The sequence below is a fragment of the Abramis brama genome (assembly GCF_963993115.1).
Source record: "Abramis brama genome assembly, chromosome: 12".
In the NCBI taxonomy this organism is placed as follows: domain Eukaryota; kingdom Metazoa; phylum Chordata; class Actinopteri; order Cypriniformes; family Leuciscidae; genus Abramis; species Abramis brama.
In genome coordinates, this window is record NC_139974.1 from 32687813 (window position 1) to 32708764 (window position 20952).

Sequence of the window (20952 nt, forward strand, 5' to 3'; positions counted from 1 at the left end):
GTTGTACACAAACAAATAAACAAACAAAAGGAGATAGATAGATAGATAGATAGATAGATAGATAGATAGATAGATAGATAGATAGATAGATAGATAGATAGATAGATAGATAGAAAATCTTTTAAAAACATTCGACAGTTTGAATATTAAATGACGCACAGGGGCTCTTGAGTGTTCCGCTAATGCACGCACATTGAACTCCAGCCTTCCCATAATGCTCTGGTCACGTGGTTCACTTTATGAAACCCAGACTGTCAAATCTGAAACTTCCTGGGGTGCGATGCCGTACATGCAAGACTATGACATTTACTTCAGCCATGTAACTCGTCAAAAGATCGCCCGTTTGTAAAAACTCCAGCTACTTAAAGCGATTAGCGCGAGCTGCAGTTGTGTGTGGAGTGGAGTAGAGCGGGTTTGTTGTTTGAGGAGGATGTGTGTGTGCTGACAGTGACACGAGCGGCACTTATACTGTATCTGTCTAAGAGCACGGCATGAAGAGATCAGGTAAGACCATCAGCTATTGAGTTACATGAGTCTCGTGGATGTATGAATGTGGGTGAGTGTGCAATATGAACATGTTTTGCATGTTAACGAGCCTTCATGTTTTACACGGAAAGTCACTGCCGCGGCTTCATCATTGTATTTTGGATGCAAATTTACCTTCTGTTATATACAGTTCATATGTTATGGGTTAGAATACTTATATTAATAGTTTGATGATGTCATGTGCTTCTGCTGCATCTTTACGAAGTGATCTCAGATTACTTTGTGTGTGTGTGTGTGTAAAGAATACTCTGGTGGTACCATGGTGCATTGATAATAATACTATAACCATATGCTTTGACATGCTTTTGAATGATGCCCATATTTTCATTTCCCATATGAAATGGTGTATAATAGTTCAAGCTCTTAAAGAATTGTATTACACTACCATGGTATGCATCACGGTACCACCATGTTTTCAATTACCATACTTCTTTGTACTTAGATTTGTTTTTGTTAGTTTCTAAGTGTTGAGAGAGAGAGTCAAAATTCAGTCCTTATTCGGCACTGCTACTTCTTATTTTGGAATTTTACATTATTAATTCTGCTTCTTCTTCTTCTTCTTTTAACAAAATGTGTGTTTTACTTGCCTAAACCAGCTAAACCAGTTGAGTAGCAATTCAACAAGGCTGGGTGACCAGGAAATAATCTTTTTTTCATCTGGGTTGTCTAAAATCCAGAAAATATACAACACCTGTCAAAGTTGGGAAACATTAACATTTTTAATGTTTTTCAAAGAAGTCTCTTATGCTCACTAAAACACAGTAAAACTAATATTGAGAAATTTTATTACAAATTAAAATAACCGTTTTCTATTTGAAAATAATTTAAAAAGTTATTTATTCATGTGATGTCAAAGCTGAATTTTCAGCATCATTACTCCAGTCTTCAGTGTCATTCTAATATGCTGATTTGCTGCTCAAGAAACATTTATTATTATCATCAATGTTGAAAACAGTTGTGCTGCTTAACATTTTCGTGGAAATTCTTTGATGAATAGAAAGTTCAATGAACAGTATTTGCATTTATTATGTTTATTTATTAAATTTATTAAAGCAATTATTTGAAACTGAAATCTTTCATTATAAATGTCTTCACTGTCTGGAGTAATGATGCTGAAAATTCAGCTTTGATCACAGGAATAAATTACATGTTTAAATTTATTACAATAGAAAACAATTATTTTAAATTGTAATAATATTTCACAATATTCCTGTTTTTACTTAATTTTTTATTAAATAAATGCAGCCTTGGTGAGCATAAGAGATTTATTTCAAAAACAATAAAAATGTATATGTTTCCGTATTTTGACAGTACTGTATATTTTACATTTTTTGATATTTTATTTTATGAAATGTTTTAATATTATTTTAAAAAATCCAAAATTTGTATTTACAGTGATGTTTTGATATATGGGTGTGAGTGACAATTACTTAAAATAGAAAAAAAAAACTGTAATAGAACTATAAATATTGATAGATATTTTCTTTAAAATATTTTAATCTATATGAAGTTCAAGTTCTGATGTTCTGGTTTGAGGACAGGTGGTTTTAGGGGGAGTGAGTGATAATGTAATGTAATGTCATAATTTTAAAAAAGAGAAAATGGAAGGAAATGCTACATTTGTGTAAAGAACAAGCAAGTGACCATCACTGATTCGTTTCAAAGTGGATGTAGGTATTTAAAAAAATAATGGCAGGTATAGTTGTGTTTTGAAAAAAGGGAACAAAGCTGCAAATGGAGAGCACTTGTTCGTCAAGTAAATCTGGATATGTGAATCATTTTGGGCTGGTACTCACCTAAATTTAAGTAGAGCGTCGTAAAAGTCCTGTTATGTACAGTAAATAGGCCTATTGCTTTCAGCAGGAACTGTAAGCCAGCTGTAGTCTATAACACAGATGTTCTGGCTCCTGATTCACATGTAGCAGCAACATCCATCTTACTGTAAACAGAATAATGACAATGTTCTGACTAAACCCTCCCTAGATGATGTACTAACAGCCCGGGTTGTCTCATTTTTCCCTGCTTATTAATACAGCACAGACAGTCCTTTCTATCATCCCTCTCATCCTCATGTTGTTTAAAACCTGTATAACTTCCTTTCTTTTGTGGAACACAAAGGGAGAAGTTTAGCAGAATGTCTGAGCTTCTCTCTTCCATACAATGAAAGTAGGTGGTGACCAGTGGCTGTCAAGCTCCAAAATGGACAAAAAACACTAAAAGTAGCTCGTATTACCCAGCAGGCATTATAAACAAAGTCTTCTGAAGTCATATGATAGTTAGGAAATATAAGCTATTATTCACTGAAAATCTTGCTTCGACAGCTATGGTCACCTCATTATATGAAAAATAACAGCTTGGACATTCTGCTGTGAATTTCTCCTTAGTGTATCATGGAAAAAAGTAAAATGGGTTTCAAAAGACATAATACGGTTAAGCTTTTAAACACTTTTGTGCACAAAACCAGTTTGTGAACCTTGTAATTTAAAGGTAATAATGCCACAGAGGTGATACTCAAACTTCTCAACCCTCAAGAGCTGCAGTTCCCCAGCTTTCCCACATCCACCCAACCTATCAGGTTTAGTACGGAAGTTTTTATGGGTGCCCAGTCAAGGGTTGCTTTCAGAGAGCTCTCCATTTTGTAATCCCAGAAAGCTTTTGTCACTTGGCTTGTGACCAGTCTTTTGGAAAGGTGGAGCTACATTTTCAATAGATCGGAGCAGGAGAAGAAAACACTCTTTTCATAATTTTGATAGCCAACTTAAAGGATAAAAAATAATACACTAAAAAAAATTGCTAACATTTTGTAAAAATAAACACTTTTAGGAATGACTTAAAGGGATAGTTCACCCAAAATATATATATATTTTTTGGTCATCATTTACTCATCAAATTGTTGTAAACCTGTATGAGATATTTTGAAGAATATTGGTAACCAAACAGATGCTGGTACCTAATTGACTTGGGGAAAAATGGGGATCAGAAACTGGTTGGTTATACCAACATTCTTCAGAACATTTTCTTTTGTGTTCAACAGAAGAAAGAAACTCATACAAATGATGATGATGGAATTTTTAAGATTGTGTGAACCATACCTTTAAGTGTTGAAACACTTTTGGGCCCACTTTACTTCTTTTTTTTTTTTTTTAAAGGTCAAACATGTGTATAAGAAATGCACTAGATTAGTTTTATAGATCATTTATAATTCAACGGTTATATTTATGACAATGTTTTGGAACATTTTTATGAGTAAATGTTTCATAATGGGCATATGGTTTCAACAAGAAGTGCAGTTAAACCTATATGTGTGTTGCTATTTTTAAAGAGCACATAGAAGTGGAAGGAATTTAAAGCAATCCAATAAGCCAATAGGTATTTATAGCATCTAGTTGGATCTTCTGAGAATGTTTTGAGTTTGTTTTCATACATATCTTCCCCTCTTTTCGCCCGCTTTTACAATTTGCACACATTCATACGGTAGTTAAGCCTGCGTCTGCCATCAGCTGTTATACTGCCAAACATTTTAACCACAGACTCCCAAGTATTTGAAGTGCATTGATGGTCCATTTATATTATTTAGTGTGCAGTTTTGTTGCATATATATGTGTGCGTAAGCGACATTCATTATTAAATGAGGTTAAAATGTGTTGTGATTGAGGAATGGAATTACTGTCTCAGACTGTCTGTCTGTCACGACCACTGTTCAGCTAAATCCCTGCATGCTGAAATATTAATGCAGCTCAATTATGTGATTACTCAGTTGATGATGGATTGTCTGTATTCAACCCCTCAAATTCAGCTTCAGTGATTGGAGCTGGTGGTTAACATGAGACTTTAGTCAAACACCTTGGGATTAAAAGTAGAAACGACGTGTCTGAATAATATGTTCCATTTTCAGTTAAAAAGATAAATTTACTAATTTTCTACTTGAAACACTCTTTTTTCGTAAACAGTACATTATTCATTGACGAGGCTTTCAGTAGATCAGTCTGGCCAATGTATCAGTCTATCGCTAATCTGCATCTTCTCTTTCCTCTCTTGCCCTTCAGAAAGGTGGGAGTCTGGGGCTCTTTGACTGGTGCTGTTATTGGTGCTGGCTGCCAGGTCATGAAGATCCGCTGGTCGAGGAAGGTGGCTCTCCTGGCCAAGGTCGGCTTCCTCTTTTCTCTGCTGTGGCTCTTCTATTTCCTTATAGTCCGTTCTTCCCCGCCATCTCTGGCTGATAATGATGGTCAACGCCACATCCTGGATCGTGACCTTCCATCCATTGAGGAGGAGGACTCCGACAACCTCCTGCGGCCTGTTTACGAGAAGCTAGCACCAGACCCCAACACTCCTGGCGAATATGGCCGAGCCACCCGATTGACCCTCAGCACTGAGGAGAAGAAAGAGGAGGAAGCCAGCATTGAGCGCTATGCCATCAACATCTTCACCAGCGACAAGATATCTCTCCATCGCCATATTCAAGACAACAGGATGCACGAGTATGTCTTCCACACCTTAGCTCACAGCAGTGGGCTCATTACACACCCTCTTACCACCTAGAAATGCCTAAAGGCTGGCCCACACTAAAAGATTTTTTAAAATGTATCAGATTTTCAAAATGTGAGAGGCCACAAACATGATGATAAAACAATCATAGATTTAACAGTTTTGTTTCTATAGTGTGTGGAGTGCCGCGATGTGACCAAGACCGCACACCACACGCTAACAGATTCCATTCACAAACAACCTCGCGAAAATCTCTTGCGATCAAACGTGACTTTAGAATAAACAAACATGGCAGACGAAGGCCAAGAAAAATGGCCATGATGATGTTTGGACTTCTTTTTACAGAAAATGTTATGCTTTTGTCTTCTATCAGCTCGCTTTCTGATTTGTTTTGTTCCACGTGACAATCTACAGAGTGCGTGCGGTTTAAGACTCCAGCGTTCTTCTGAGCAGATTCAATCATTTTTAACACGCATCACACCTCAGGGAAATCTGATACGATAATCTGTAGATCCATCAAGATAATTGTGACTTTACCTAGGATTGTTGAAAGCAGAGAATTGGGCCCAAGATCAGCCTGATTATGTTGTTGTGTGTGGTTGCCTTTAGAAACCACATAGCAACATTCTGAAAACACTATAAACTGCTTTGAACACCTATCAACAGTTTAGCAACCACAGAGAACACCTTAGCTGCTACAAAGCAACATGCTAAAAACACTCTAAACACCTTATTAACTGTATAGCAAAGCCTTGGAAACCACCTAGCAACACAATAGGAACCATCCAGAACACCCAAGCAACCACAAAGCAAAACACACCTTAGTAACTGTTAGGGGTGGAACGGTACACAGAAGTCACGGTTCGGTTCATACCTCGGTTCAGACATCACGGTTCGGTAAGAGTTTGGTACAGTGGAGGAAAAAGCAAAACAAAAATGCTGAAGGCTTGTGCATGTCTCAGGCTGTAAAAAAAAAAAAAGACAAAAATACCTTGAGATATGTTTGGTAATTGTACCTGAATGAATTGAAAATTAATTTGCTACATTTCAGATTAATATATTTGTTTTCCTTAAAATTTTAATTAACAGTAACTTTAGACTTCAGACTTTTTTATGTTTTCACTGTTGGATCACGCCCGCACCTCACACACACACACATACACGCACACAAATATAAGTAAACACTTTGCGACTTTTTCGATCGCGCCCGCGCCTCTCTCTCTCTCTCACTCTCACTCTCTCTCACACACACACACATATTGCAGCATTGCAATCTTTACATTGCAGCCTGCTTCAGAGCTAAGGCGGGGCTACAGATTAGGTGTCCCTAAAGAACCCGCGTATCTAACAGTAGTTCCGCATTACATTAATTAATTTGCACGCAAGTTTTATTTATTTTTATACCGTGTATTCTCTGTGTAAATTTATGCACCGAACCGTGACGCCCGTACCGTTTTGGTTCAATACGAATACATGTACCGTTCCCCCCCTAGTAACTGTATAGCAAAGCCTTGGCAACCACATAGAAATCCATTAGCAACCATCCAGAACACCCTAACAACTGCTTAGCGACATGCTATAAACACTCAGAACACCTTGGTAACTCTATAGCAAAGCCCTGGTAACTACATGCACATTAATAACTGTAAGAAAAAGCCCTGGAAACCCCCTAGCAGCACCTTAGCGACCATCCCGAACATCCCAACAACTGCATGGCAATGTAAAAAACACTCTGAACACCGTAGTAACTCTATAGCCAAGCCCTGTTAACCCCCTAGCAACGGCACGGCAACCACCCAAAACACCTAGCAACTGCAAAGCAACATGCACCTTAATAACTGTTAAGGAAAAGCCCTGGAAATCCCCTAGCAACACCTTAGCGACCATCTAGTACATCCTAACAACTTCATAGCAACATGCTAAAAACACTTAGAACACCTTAGTAACTGTATAGCCAAGCCCTGGTAACCACCTAGCAATGCCATGGCAACCACTCAAATACCTAGGAACTGCATAGCAACATGCACTTTAATAACGGTATAGAAATGGCCTGGCAACCACAAAGAATAAGCTAGGATCATGTTGGTGACTATGCTTGTCATTGCAATTGTATTTATAGAGGCAATGCAAATAAATGCATTACATTATATTCCATTACAAATAAGCTTGTAAAATAAATAAAACATGTGCTGGTTTTCACTTCCAGAGGAATTGAAATCATGTCCTGAATAGCGATTCCTCAGGTGATTTATACACTTCTGTCCACCTCACAGCTTTACAGATGTTGTCTGTTGTCTGAAACGAATCCATTGCCTGCAGCCAGACAACATGATTAAAAATGAACAACAATAGAAAATAGAGCTGGGAATGTTTTCTCAGAACAGCAATGCTTTTGTATGAGAATAATTGTTTCATGGTTCTTGTCACACAATAATGAGTAGGGTTCAAGCTGCTGCTCTGAAAAGAGAAAGTGTCCCTTTGGAAGACGAGAAGTGAGACAAATTGGATGCGTTTTTTCTCCCTGCAGTCTTTCAACTGCTCTCCGGTTGCCACATCACAGGAGATCACACACGGCAGGAGCACATTTCTTGGCATCAGCAGGGATTTTTATCAGTTAATGTGAAGTTCTTTTGCTCGCTTTCTGAAATAACTTTTAGGCAAGTTAGTTCTTGTCAAAGACTTGAGCATTACTGCCAGAAATTATGCTGTGGGTTTTTTTTTCTTGTGCATTTCTCTTTGTAGCGATAATTATTGTAAATGTGCACAAATGTTGTTGCCGTCAGTGAATGTAGAGTCTCTAGAGTTTAAAGAGTTCAAGGAACACAATGAAATACACATTTGTTTGATCAAAAATAGAGTAAAAAAAAAAAAGTAACTATTTTCAATTTTGTTTTTGAATTTTCCGCATCATTACTCCCGTCTTCAGTGCTCAAGAAACATTGCACATTATTATCAATGTTGAAAACAGTTATGCTCCTTCGTGGAAACTGATACATTTTTCTCAGGATTCTTTGATGAATAGAAAGTTCAAAAGAACAGCATTTATTTGAAATAGAAATATTTTGTAACATTATAAATGCTGTCACTTTTGATTAATTGAATGTGTCCTTGTTGAATAAAAGTGATACTGTCTTTACAAAAAAAAAAAAAAAAAAAAAAAAAAAAACTTTTGAATGGTTGTGTATATTAAACATTAAATAATGAGTATCTTTTAGCTTTGGATAGCTCTGCATTTCTAAAGTCTCTGCCTTAAAGGGTTCAAGCTGTTACTCAGAATGCTGTGAAAATGTCTTTGGCATGTCTGGTTGTCTCCCATCAGCTCTTTTTTTTTTTTTTTTTTTGAACCAGAAATGGTTGCTTACAGATTTTAAATTGGAGGAAGTCAAATACAAAGAAAAGAGGAAAAAAATTTCTTGTTTTACAAATTGAAAGTGACATTTATTAATAGTCAGATTCCTTCTTCACACCATAATTGTCACGTGACACGTTATAAGTCGACATCCATACTGCAGGATGAACGTGATGTCAGTTTCACAGAGCTGTGTCAGGTTCCTCCATGTTTTAGATGTTCACATTTGCACATAATATGTAGTGTGTAACTCACAGGGAAAACTGTTTGCTTAAACCACATGATCTGAATAAATGGCAGTTTGCTTAACCATCTGATTAACTCTTTTTTTTGCAACGCCAGATGCAAAGCAAAGAAGTACAACATCCGTCGTCTGCCTACAACATCAGTGGTCATAGCATTTTACAATGAGGCCTGGTCCACTTTACTCAGAACCATCCATAGTGTGCTGGAGACGACGCCAGCTGTCCTACTGAAGGAGGTCATACTCGTGGATGACTTCAGCGACAGAGGTGACGTGACACTTTCTAGACAGACTTTACGTTTTTAAATCTAAAATTCCACTAGTTTAAAACTACTTTTTAATTATGTACATCCTTTTCCACTATAGAGGAAAATTGGTCTCATCCTGATTGGTCAGCACTTCCACAACCAATTATGAATATTTTGGAAGAAAGGAACATTTTTTAACCTATTAGGTGCTGCATATTGATGAATTAAGGCCTGTTCATGCCAAGAATGATAACTATAAAGATAACTATAATTTATTATTTTAATAACTCGTTATTAAATAATATTTGAAGAATATTTTACCATCCACACCAACAGACAATAACATTCTGTTTGTTCTATGTGCATTCTGCAGTTATGTTGTCGATCTCTTTCAATGCTCAAGCCGGTGGATTCTGATTGGCTGTCAGTGTTTTTTATCATTCATCAGGAAAAAATCGTTCTGAAAAAGATTCCAACAATATCGTTATCATTATAGTCATGATGTGGACTGCCATATTCTCATAGAATTAGAACCATTAATGAAACTTTTAGTTATCATCCTTGGTGAACGGGCTTTAATAAAACCTTATTACGTTTCATATTAAGTTTATTACGTTTAAAAAGCTAAATTTTCAACATGCCTTAATTGCATTGAAATATACTCACACATTTGTCCATGTTTGCATATTTCATGCTTCCTCTACAAAGTTCTGGATAGTAAGGTAGCCATAGTTATCATTCCATGAGTTTTTAGGTTACACTTTATTTTAAGGTGTCATTGTTACAGTGTAATTATATAAGTACTGAGTGATATTAAGTAACTACATGTACTTACTATAGGGTTAGGGTAGGATTAGGATTTAGTTGAGGGTTAGTTGCATGTAATTATGCATAATTTACTGTTATTACTATGGTAAGTACATGTAATATATGTAACAAGGACACTGTTAAATAAAGTGTTACCAGTTTTTATATTAGCTGAGATCCATATGTGTCTACTTGTTAATCAGTTGTTTTCCTGTGATTTGGCCTTTATGTGTTGGACCCTGATAAAAAGATTCTAATTTTCTTTGCATGGATTACAGTGTACCTGAAGTCACAGCTGGCTCAGTATGTCAGTAACCTGGAGCGTGTTCGTCTCATTCAAACCAAAAAAAGAGAAGGTCTGGTTCGGGCACGGCTCATTGGCGCCACCTATGCTACAGGACACGTGCTCACCTTCCTTGACTGCCACTGTGAGTGTGTGCCTGGCTGGATCGAGCCACTGCTGGAGAGGTGTGACTTAAAAATTCAAATGTTGAAACACTTCCATAATCCACAGTAACAGGTTTGTGAAGTGTATTAGCCAGGGAAATGCAAATTTTATCGTCTTTTCTATCGTCAGAATTGCTGAGAATGAGACCACCATCATATGTCCGGTTATTGACACCATTGACTGGAACACATTTGAGTTCTACATGCAGACTGAGGAGCCGATGGTGGGCGGCTTTGACTGGAGGCTGACATTCCAGTGGCATGGAGTGCCTGAAATCGATCGCAAGATACGCAAATCCAGAATTGACCCCATTAGGTTGGTTTCTGGTCAACTTTTTCAAATCCAACTTTGCTGTGTGTATTTCTTGGCAATTTAAGAAAAAGATTATAAATGTTTAAAGGGATAGTCATCCTCACCTGTATGTCGTTTCAATTATTATTTATTAAGTTATTTCAATTTATTATTATTTTTTTTCAATTATTGTTTCATTTATTATTTATTCTGTGGAACACAAAAGAATAAATTGACAATTTTACTATATTTTACAATACTACTATTTATAGTAGTATATTTTTTTGTTAGTTTATTGATCCATATTGGATATTTATATGAGCTGATATTGCATATTTTATTGTTTATTCTCATTTCCTCTATTTTTACATTTAGATTTGCTGTCATTTAACGCTCACTTAAAGTTAATATTTAAAATCTTTTAATGAATTGATTAAATGTAATACATTTCATAACACTGTTAAATGTAACTTTTAACATATCTGGAAATTAATTTTTTCTCACCCTCATAAGAAAAAATGCATAAAGAGTTCATAAAACTAATCCATATGAATTGAGGGGTTTAGTCCAAATTTTCTGAAGAGACACGGCTTTTAATTTTTGTAAAATTTATTTAGGCTTTTATACACATTTAAACATTGATCAAAGAACATAAACAGAAGCTCAACCGAACCTGCTTGACATGCGAGAACAAACCTCATTGGTTCTTGCAGAAGCTCAAACGTGCTGCATAACACATGAGAATGAACCTCATTGGTTCTCACACATCAAGCATGTGAGTGTCCAGAACTGATGAATGTTGATATGTGAATAAAGCTAAATTGAATCTGTTCATCATATAAAGTGATTGTGTCTCATAAGAAAATTTGGACTAAACCGCTCTATTCATCTGGATTAATTTTACGAACACTTTATGAACTTTTGAAGTGTCAAAATGGTAGCTACATCGACTGTCAATGGAGGGACAGAAATCTCTCAGATTTCATTAAAATATCTTCATTTGTATTTCGAAGTTGAACGAAAGCCTTTTAGAGTTTGTAACAAAATGAGGGTGAGTGAAGGATGATAGAATTTTCATTTTTGGGTGAACTAATCCTTCAACAGTTATTTTTCTTACTGTACATTATGTTATGAAGTCTATAACTGATTTTATTTTTGTTTTTAACTTATTTAGACAAAATAGTATAGACATTTAATATTGGCCTTCAACCAGATTATCATAATTACAAACCGTTTTTTATTAATTATTAAAGTTTAATTTTGATGCATTCCTAAATGAAAGTCATAACGGTTTGGAATGACATGAGACTTTTAAATTTAACTCTCCCTTTGAGCCATCCAGACTTTAAGAAAGTTATTTTCACAGGGAAATGTGTATTGTGTTGATTAACTGCAGTGCAGTGAAAAAGATTTAATTTTCAGACCTAGGTTTCATTAAAATACAGTCCAGTTCTGCTCTAGATTTCTCTCCAGGCTCGTCCTAGGGCAGACCCAGAGGTGCTTAACTGAAACTAAGAAGCACTTACCTGCCAGGGAACATCTCTGATGAATTGCCAATGATCTGCTGCTTTTCGCTTCACAGGTCTCCCACTATGGCAGGGGGGCTCTTTGCCGTGAGCAAGGCTTACTTTGAGTTTCTGGGCACTTACGACATGGGCATGGAGGTCTGGGGAGGAGAGAATCTGGAACTTTCTTTCCGGGTAAGACGCCTGTATTCTGTACTCCTGCTACCTATTGTACGGGTAATTTGCATATGCTTCTCATCAGAGCGTGTCGACGTGCTCTTGGTAGCATGAGAGACTGAACATTTATAATTAGACACATCTCTCATATTGGATTTCTTTTTTCATCCTATGCTTAGAAATGAAGATTGATGGTTAATGCCATGGAGTAATCTTTTATGCATATGGAAACAGAATACAACGCTCTATCTTCTAGGGCTGTACGATGTTCATGTATAATAGATGTGCTGTGAATTGGAATAAAAAAGCATGTGGGAAATAAAGCTGGAAAATGCCTAAAAAAAGGAATTTTGTCGGTGTCTCAACGGATCTAATGCGCTGTTGTCATGTCATGTTTTATTTCTGACAGGCAGTGCGTTCCATTAAAATCAGATACTTTGTTCACAGAAAATGTTCAGTTTGTGTGTGCAAAAAAAGTCGAATCTCCATAAACAAATAATGATGCTCTAGATATAAATGCTTGTGGGTTATTAGCTTTCATTTTAAAACTGAACTGTGACATTTTTTCAATGTTAAAATACTTTATCATATCGTATTTTAATATGCAGAACTATATACAAGTCAATCGTAGGTGGGTTTTTGCCAAAAAGCATACACATTGATCTGTTTTAGCATCCTAACCATATTGAAAACAATGATTTTTGCCATTAATTATTTGCAATTATTAATAATTATTTATTTAATAATTTAATTTTAAAAAAAATCCATTATTTATATATTTAGTAATTCATTTTTCTTAATTTTTTTTAATGTTGTGACACTAGTGGTACACATTATATACTTAACTTTATTTTAATTATTAATAATGAATGAGGTGATTAATAATGTTGCATTATTTGCTATTTATTTATTACTTTATTGATTATTATATTTGTTCAGTTCAGTACTACACCTTACAATAATGGAAAATTATTGTAATTTTTAATAACATTTTTAATAATGGAAAACCACCTACAATGTTTTTTTATTTTTTATTTTTATCAGAAATTCATTTTGATTCTTGCTTCATTTTGAACATGTTTTGTTACAGGTGTGGCAGTGTGGAGGGTCTTTAGAAATTCACCCATGCTCCCACGTGGGTCACGTTTTCCCAAAGAAAGCGCCGTACTCCCGATCCAACTTCCTTCAGAACACTGTCCGTGCTGCTGAGGTTTGGATGGACTCTTACAAAAAGCACTTCTATAACCGAAACCCTCCAGCACGCAAGGTACACCTCCATCCATCCACCCAGCATAATCTGTCAGTGAGCGTGCCGCTCTTTATTAACATCCTGTGTTGTTGCATAATCAGAGGTGTAGAACCATTGTGTTGTTTCCTCTTTTAACTGCTTCAGTGTTTATCTTGAGAAGTGCTGTTCTCAAAATTGCTTATGTACTCCTGAAGGGGAAAAAACTGTGAAAGAGATAAATGATGCTCAGGTTTTGCTTGAATGCGTTCGTTCTCTCGGCTTACAGTGTTTGTTCTTCCTTTGGCTGTCTTTGAAAAGCTTATTAGCTGACAAAGATACTAAAACTAGGCCAGACATATATTATATCACCCTGGCTGACATGAATGTGGCATGTAACTCCATATTACTTCACAGACAAATTACATTATTAATGTGATCAAATAATAAATCATTCTCTGGTAGCCACATCACCAGATGCAACGAGTAAGGATATTTTTCCTGTCAATATATGGTTCTCATGAGTTGTTCTTGTACCTCAGGTCTGAATGCAAACACACCCTTTTCATACCTGTGTGAGGTGTTACCTAAATTAATATGATCTTGTTTACCTGGTTGGGTTTCTTTAACTTTTGGCTTGTTGGAAGTGTGTCGTGGCAGTTCTTGTGTCAACATTACCGGACAGCGCCCTAGAGGAAGTACTTACGTGGCATTCATGTTTGATATCTTTGAAGTTGCAACTAAAGTAAAGATATTAAAAAGTTATTAATATCAGTAAAGATGGTTAAAAAATCGAATGGATAAAGCAGAAAGGTTTTAGTGTCAGAAAAGGTATTTGTTCTTGTTTATTTATTTGATAGGGGCAAAGAATGTTAATGAACATTTGTATAAAATACAAAATTTAAACAAGATGGATTATAACAACATTGCTAATTTATATCCACAGTCCCTAGGCAGGTACACACAAGAACAAATACTCCGCTATACACACACAACACTACAAAGAGACAATACCCCAAACACATTATTAAAATTTCTTAGAAAAATGTTTACACAACTGATTCGTCATAAGCCACTTTTTCAGATGAGCTTTAAAAGTGTGAGAAGTATAACATTGTCTTATTGACTGCTGTAAAGTATTCCAATATTTGCTCCCTATTACAGATAATACTTTCTGACGTGTGGTCAAGGCAGTCCTACATAGATTTCAGTCGGTAATCTGTAAACTTTGTCTTGAGGCCTGATTTAATTTTGTTCTTGTAGGAATCTTACGGAGATATATCTGAAAGGATTGTACTGAGAAAGCGGCTTCAGTGTAAGAGCTTTGAATGGTATCTGCAGAACATCTATCCCGGCCTGCATGTGCCAGAGGACAGGCCTGGATGGCACGGAGCGGTAAGTGACTAATCTAATCTAGTCTAATCTAATCCTTCTGGAGTTCCTTTTTGATGTCATTCTCGCATTTTTTTAATGGTTTTACATCTTTCCTGGTTCCTGTTTCCTGGTGCAGGTGCGTAGTGCTGGAATCCACTCTGAATGTCTGGACTACAATGCCCCGGACCACAATCCCACAGGAGCTCACCTGTCCCTGTTTGGCTGCCATGGTCAGGGCGGTAATCAGGTAACTATTATCAATATTAACACTTCGGTGGAAAAATGTATTATTGGGAAAAAATAGCTATAAAAAATCTGTTCTTTCAGTTTTCACTGTTTTGTTGAATAATAAAAAGCATCAAAAAGTCTTCAAAAAACTTTTTGTCACTAGGCCTACGTTGTTACTGCAAAATACATTCATAATAATACATTAAAATAACAAAATTATAAAAAAATAAATGAATACATACAAACTACTGCTTTGCATATTATATTTACATCATATTTACATGTTTTTTTTTTTTTACTGTTTTCCTGATATCTTATACAGCCAAAATGTAAATGTTTACATTTCACCAACAAATTGGAGTAGAAGCATAATTCAACTATTGAAAAGTTAATATAAAAACAAATATTTTTTTGTTCAACTAAATTTGATGAATTAATAAACTTTATTTTCATTTTCCGACATTTTTAATTGCAGTGTTAATTCATGAAAGTACTTAAAGTTTAGTATTAAAGGCACAGTATGTAATTTTCACCGATAGAGGTCGCATATTCAAAACAATAACAAAGGCATAGCTTGATGACGCTGTGAAGGAGCGGGGAATGATGGGAGTTGTCGTCTTCACCTTAATGCAAAAATCTTACATATTGTGCCTTTAATACAATTATACAAAAAAAAGTAATTTCTCTTGGAATTTTCAGCCAAGAGCATATTGAATTTTCAGTTTCGGCCCAAACCTTTCATTTCGTTGCATCACTACTTAACACCATATAAGCAGAAAGTGGTGAAGGAGAAAGAGTTCTCACATCTATCGTTAATATGGCAAATTTGAATTAGAGGAAGAGAACGAGATTTGAGAATAGTCTCCTGCAGGGAGTTTACCCCACACTTTGAAAGCCACTGCCTTACCCCACAGCCTGATATCTTCAAAATAGATTAAAGAGGGCTTTCTAATATTTGCCAGAGCTATCGAGTTACTTTAAAAATGAGCATGAGGTGCTTTCATGTCCAGTTATATAACACCTACGACAGCAGATGCAGGAGATCCATCAGACCCTGTTTGTCGCGTTTGCAGCGAAACAAAGCTAGCTTTATTTGTGCAAGAAACATAATCCATCTTGAGATGTGCTGCCCTTCTGAGGTTTGTTATTTATCTAGTATCACAGTTGAAGAAGTGAATGAGTTGCTGGGGATGTATATGTAATGGAAAGGGCAACCTGCAAATGTGTCCGGTGGCTTGTGTCGCCGCTCTGCATCAAGGGACATGGTGAAGTAGTGAATGTGTGTGTGAAAATCAATGTTTCCACAGCCTGGACTGAAAAGGAAACCTTAGCCACTTCTCCTCAAAGATAGACATCTGTATGAAATATACATGTGGCTAATGAGACTAATGTTTTTTTTTCTTTTTTCTTATTCCAGCGTTCTAACCTTTACCCTCAAAGGATCTATTTCTGATCCTCTGCTTTGAGAAATTGTTTGCTTATGAATTATTAACCCGGGCGTTGATTTTTAACAACATCCGTGCAAACATCCGCATTTGTCGCTTAAATGACACTTGCTGCTGAACATTTTTAGTTTTTCTAGAGGCATGTTTTAGTGATTTTCAAATGCAACAAATATTTTCTCAATATTTTTCAGTCTTTTCTATTTCAATATTTATGCATTTGCTATGAATGGCTTAAGCTCATTTCTTTTCCAGAGTATCAGACATTGTAGCCAAGTAGATTCAAATGATATAATGTGTATATATACATTTTTAAAAACATATACACTACTGTTCAAAGGTTTGGGGTCAGCAAGAATTATTATTTATTTATTTTTGGATAATTTTTTGTAAGAAATGCTTCTTGTGCACCAAATCAGAATATTAGAGTGATTTATGAAGGATCATGTAACACTGAAGACTGGAGTAATGATGATGAAAATTCAGCTTTGACATCACAAGAATAAAATTAATTTTAAAATGTATTTAAATAGTCATTTTAAATTGCATTAATATTTCACAAAAAACACTTTTGACCTTAAACTCATTCTTTTTGATGGAAATAAATGTTTTGATGTTATTTACATCAAGAGATGCATACATTTTTGGTCAAGATCTTGTATTGACAATGCAAGAGTCCAGCACTCTGTAAAGTTTCCTCCAGCACATCCCAAAGACTTTCAATGAATTTAAGGTCTGGACTCATAGGAAATGATTCTTCACACCCCGTCCAAACCATTCTTTCACAATTTGAGCCTGATGAATCTTGACATTGTCTTCTTGGAATATGACCATGATGTGTCTTCCTACATGGTTGTTAAAGAAATGAAAAGCTACACACTCCATCAGTTAGGGTTAGAAGAACTGTTGCCAAACATATGACATGCTAGAAACATAATAATCACAGCAATAATGATCCAATCATAGACTCTTAAGCATTTGCCTATTGAAATACAAACAGCAACTTTTTGGGGGGCCGGGCAGTGTATGTATATATATATATATATATATATATATATATATATATATATATATATATATATATATATATATATATATACATAACAACATTATATATCATGAAAATTCATTAAAATTATCTATTTGGACTCATTAATGGAAAAGAATTGAACTTCCCAACTCTTAACACCATCACCATGTATGAAAACTCACAAAAGCCAAAGAAATGTGCCAAATTACATTTCAAACAAACATTTTTCTCTCTCTATCTCTCTCAGTACTTCGAGTACACATCTCAAAAGGAGATTCGGTTTAACTCTGTGACCGAGCTGTGTGCTGAAGTCCAGGATGGATTGACACACATAGGGATGAAGCATTGTCCACAAGACGGTGCTCCCGTTCCTCCCGGCATCGTGTGGGAGTTCAGAGACGTGAGTTTGTTCGCCTGTAGCTCAGTTTATCACTGGCGTGCCATCAGAAAACAGGATGAGATAAGACAAAACCTTGTTTGGTAATGTTATTGCGTATCAGATATGCTTTCCTGTAGCAATTCCATGCCTAAAACGATCATTGTGTCTTTTCAGGACGGCAGCATATATAACCCTCATTCAAACATGTGCATCACGTCCTACCGCAAAGAAGATGGCCGTACTGATATCCAGATGAGAAGTTGCTCTCCCGGAGACAAACACCAGCGCTGGAACTTCGAGTGACTTTAACCCTTATGTGAACTTAAATGTAAGTGCAATTATCAAAAGGAACGTCTCTTCCGGGTTGGCATTGAAAAGGGCATAAAAATGGGACCCATCCTCCATATAGTGCCTTTGCAAACCAAAGCGGACATATATTTGTAGTGCCAATTCTTGCGTTTCCTTGTTAGAGACGTTCAGTGTGCTATTACAAGTCTGAAGTGCATATTAGTACTGTCACAATATCACATTGTAGCAAATTCAACCATCCAACGAACATAGTGTTGTGTTGGAGCAGCTTTTTTGTTTACATTGATGCACTATATGCTTTTAGTGAATCATTTTTAGACTCCGCAGTAGCTAATCTTTAAATCTACTGCACAGTGATTTATTTAAATGTACCAGAAGTGACTGATTTGAAGATGTTGTGAATGGGTTTGTCTTGATTGTTGCCTATTGGTTTCCTAAGGTATTTTTTGTATCATTTTGTGACTGTTTTCTTTTCTATTTTGTTCTTCTTTTTTTATATTGTTAGGGTATTTAGGGTCTTTTCACCTTATTTTGTGCAAGCTTCATGGAGGATTTTGGCACACTGGTGTTGATGGAACTGTACCAGCATTTTAAGTTTCTCTCAAACTAACATCAGTGTTCAAATAGTTTGTTAATACGTACACTTCATTTTGAAGTAGATTACAGGAACTGCACTTCAGAGTTGGAACAAAATATTAAGCAATTATGGACCAAACTTTGCAGATCTTTTTCATTGGCCTAAACCCATTTTACCTTGCATTTAAGAACAAAGTTTTTCTCTACTACCTATTTGGGAATTATCCACTTTACCTGTAAATTGTTTTCCATGAAAAAAATGTATAGTAGGTAATTTATTGACTCAACAGAAAGTGCCTCTTCAGCCTGATTCCTTTCACAAAAGTGCTCATTTATCTTCACAAATCAGAGTATTACAGTACTTTACCATGATATTGGCCAAAGTAAAACGTTCAGAAAATTTACAAAGTGCTTTTATCATGGGTCTTCCAGCATTCAAAACTCACAGGACTATCGGTAAATATCTTGAAAGTGCTATATCGTAAATGGCTGCATGGATAACACCTTTATTTTTGCACTAAAATGGATTTAAAATGGCAACATAAGTTTTTAGGTCTCATCCTTTTTAATTGTCAGTGAATTAAATGGCTTAATAGGGATTGTGGGAAAGTGATCATGAAATTACTACTGATAAAGCACAGTTTGTGGTGATCATGTGTTTTGCTTATCGACTGTAATGAAGTATTTTTGGAACATGGGGAAAAAAAGTGCAAAGTATTTTTGTCTGAATAAATTAAAGTTATAAATGTCACATTTGTTGTGGTGGTTTGTTTTATTTTAGCAGTGTGACTTTTCCTTGACTTTCTGTTGCTGTGCCATCTAGTGGTGAGGAAATGTGCTGTGGGATAAGACTCAAAATATTTCCAAAATATTATAGCATTGTAATGCATGCAATCAGATAAAGTTCCTTGATTTACATCACCTTAAAATAAGGTTTTCCCTTCACAGTTTTACATTTGAGCCTCTTACACAAACCAGATAATGAGGAAACCACAAAGGAGGTTCTGCCAAGTCAGGCTGAAATGTTTAATGGTACAATCTCCAGGTGTGCCACGCAATTACATAAATGAAGCTGGAGGTCACTGAACATTGTCATCATCATGTTATATCTACAGTACGCATAAATTAGGCTATTTCCCCCTATGACTTATGGTTGGATTGTGGGCAGTTGGTGCATGATGAATGCTCTTTAACAAAAGCTGTCATCTAGTTGGACCTCTGAGAATATCGCAGCAATGAGTCCTTCGTTAATTGCCATCTTACACATCACATTTCCTTTAAGGTCATGCAGTGGTAGTGCAAACAATTAGATTTTTCTTTATTTAGATTTGGGCTGTAGTTTGCTATTCAAGTCACCATGAAATCAAAATCGACAATTCTTTTTTTTTTTATGGAATATTGCTGTTTTTATTATAAGTGATTTATCAATCATGTGCCCTTGTATTCCCTCGCTCTTGCAGCGACATCTCTTCTCTGATGATGTGTTTACTGGCGCGAGGGCGGGACAACCTGTCACTCACATGAGATCGACCAATAGCAAATCAAGTCCCGTCCTACTTTCTTCTTTGTTTTGTTTTTTTTGGCTGAGACGCCGCTTCACTCGGATTCACATTACAATAGGGAAGAAAAGACAATTGCAGCTTCCGTTTCATGCTTACTTTAAAAGGACAGTTGATTACACAATCCTGATACTACGTGCAAAAACTCACGTATTAGGTGTTATGTATTGGGTGTTATGAATATATCAGCCTATATTTTACATTGATGGCTGATTGGACATGTTAGAAAAGCTATTATACACAGCTCTGTGTTCATACGAGGTAAATGACTGTGCAACATTGTGTGCAGTGTACCATAGATTATTACAACACAATAAGAGTGTTCAATCAAAAAAGTGTGGCGCTCAGATTACCATCTCACCTCTCTGATGGCCTAATCAATAATTAAACATTAATTTGGGTAAACATATTTTGCTTGCTACATGGATCATCTTACATATTTTATTATAAAATATTTATTGTACGAAGTGAATGGAGTCATGGTAGTGGAAGGAAAATATTACAATATTTCTATGGGTGTATATTAGACTAAGTCCTCCCAATATTTCTAGCAATTCTGCTACTGTATACAAGTAGTGTCATGTTTTCTTTCCTAAATTTTAATTTCAATATGCATAATACTTATTAAAAATGTGAAATACATTTTTTATTTTGTATAAAAAAAGAGCTGTACAAGAACTTTCTTAAAATGGGAATTTAAGTATAATTCACTTTCTTTCACATTACA

The 20952-nt window shown here is 35.7% G+C and overlaps 1 protein-coding gene across 2 annotated transcripts; it reads left to right on the forward strand.

Moving 5' to 3' along the window:
* Positions 1-219: 219 nt before the first annotated feature.
* poc1bl (POC1 centriolar protein homolog B (Chlamydomonas), like) lies at positions 220-19417 on the forward strand. 2 transcript variants are annotated; one of them, XM_084130457.1, is made up of 12 exons: positions 226-504; positions 4593-5027; positions 8726-8895; positions 9961-10150; positions 10260-10445; positions 12004-12121; positions 13194-13370; positions 14592-14723; positions 14839-14949; positions 17650-17802; positions 17956-18109; positions 18596-19417. In XM_084130457.1, exons 2-11 carry the CDS (start codon positions 4651-4653, stop codon positions 18082-18084), a joined length of 1743 nt encoding a protein of 580 aa, XP_083986583.1. In that variant the 5' UTR covers positions 226-504; positions 4593-4650; the 3' UTR covers positions 18085-18109; positions 18596-19417. The 2 variants fall into 2 exon arrangements, with proteins under 2 accessions (XP_083986582.1, XP_083986583.1); XM_084130456.1 differs by having other exon boundaries at positions 220-504; positions 17956-19417.
* The last annotated feature ends 1535 nt before the right edge of the window (positions 19418-20952 follow it).

What these genes read in the sequence shown, in the direction of transcription:
- poc1bl (XM_084130456.1), top strand. Translation starts at nt 4,651, where the DNA reads ATGAAGATCCGCTGGTCGAGGAAGGTGGCTCTCCTGGCCAAGGTCGGC. An exon ending in ATCGAGCCACTGCTGGAGAG is followed by an intron (nt 10,151 to 10,259) that starts GTGTGACTTAAA and finishes TTCTATCGTCAG; the next exon opens with AATTGCTGAGAATGAGACCA. An exon ending in TCGTGTGGGAGTTCAGAGAC is followed by an intron (nt 17,803 to 17,955) that starts GTGAGTTTGTTC and finishes GTGTCTTTTCAG; the next exon opens with GACGGCAGCATATATAACCC.